General features: G+C 43.4%; 1 protein-coding gene across 5 annotated transcripts in view; it reads left to right on the top strand.

The window, feature by feature from the left end:
• The window catches only part of plcb1l (phospholipase C beta 1-like), a 174,566-nt gene that overhangs the window by 96,364 nt on the left and 77,500 nt on the right, over positions 1-702 (top strand). For all 5 annotated transcript variants that reach the window (XR_004336183.1, XM_032542976.1, XM_032542975.1 and 2 more), the window contains one exon: positions 548-616. Coding sequence is in view for 3 of the 5 variants with exons in the window: in XM_032542975.1 (XP_032398866.1) it covers positions 548-616 (69 nt within the window). In the remaining 2 variants the exon portion in view is untranslated. The remainder of the gene's footprint in view (positions 1-547; positions 617-702) is intronic.

A 702-nucleotide genomic window follows, 5' to 3' on the forward strand; every position in this document is an offset into this window, starting at 1 on the left:
GCTGCCGTACAAGGTGCCACCTGCTCATCAGATAAACACTCACACACCGATAGCAACTCGGGGTTCAGTGTCTTGCCCAAGGACACTTCGACATGGGACTGCAGAACATTGAGTATTTTGCATCCAACAATTTTTTTTCTTGCCAGCATTGATTGCCGTGGTGTGTTGCAGCTGAGCCTAGTGTCCGTCATGAAACACAATCTGCACATTTTTCTTTGGTTTCTGGCATGTCACACCAGTCCGTTATCTGACTCTGACGTTGTCTTCATTTTGTGCACAACACTACAATGACAATCTTGCAGGGCAACGTATCATTAGGGTTGCACTGAATGACTCCCACATGGCATCTGGTATTGAGGCTAATGTGTCCCTAAACACAGGTGGCAGGTTTGGAAATGGAAAGGGGCGCTGATAGGGTTTCCCTGCGCCTTGGATCCAAAACAGCTCCAGTGTGCACAGAATGTCTTTGGGTACCAAACTGTCTTTGAAACCTTTGAAGTAACTCTTGGTTGACTTTGATACTGATGTGGCATCTTCTTATTTACAGGATACAGACCTACTGGATATAGCGCACATAAAAGATGCAAGAAATGGAAAGTGCACCAAAACGCCAAAGGTAAGCCAGCAATTAACTGATTTGAGTTGCTCGCACAGCCTGACTTACTTTGATATATATATATATATATATATATATATATATAT

Source organism: Etheostoma spectabile, chromosome 18 (assembly GCF_008692095.1).
Source record: "Etheostoma spectabile isolate EspeVRDwgs_2016 chromosome 18, UIUC_Espe_1.0, whole genome shotgun sequence".
Taxonomy (NCBI): Eukaryota; Metazoa; Chordata; class Actinopteri; order Perciformes; family Percidae; genus Etheostoma; species Etheostoma spectabile.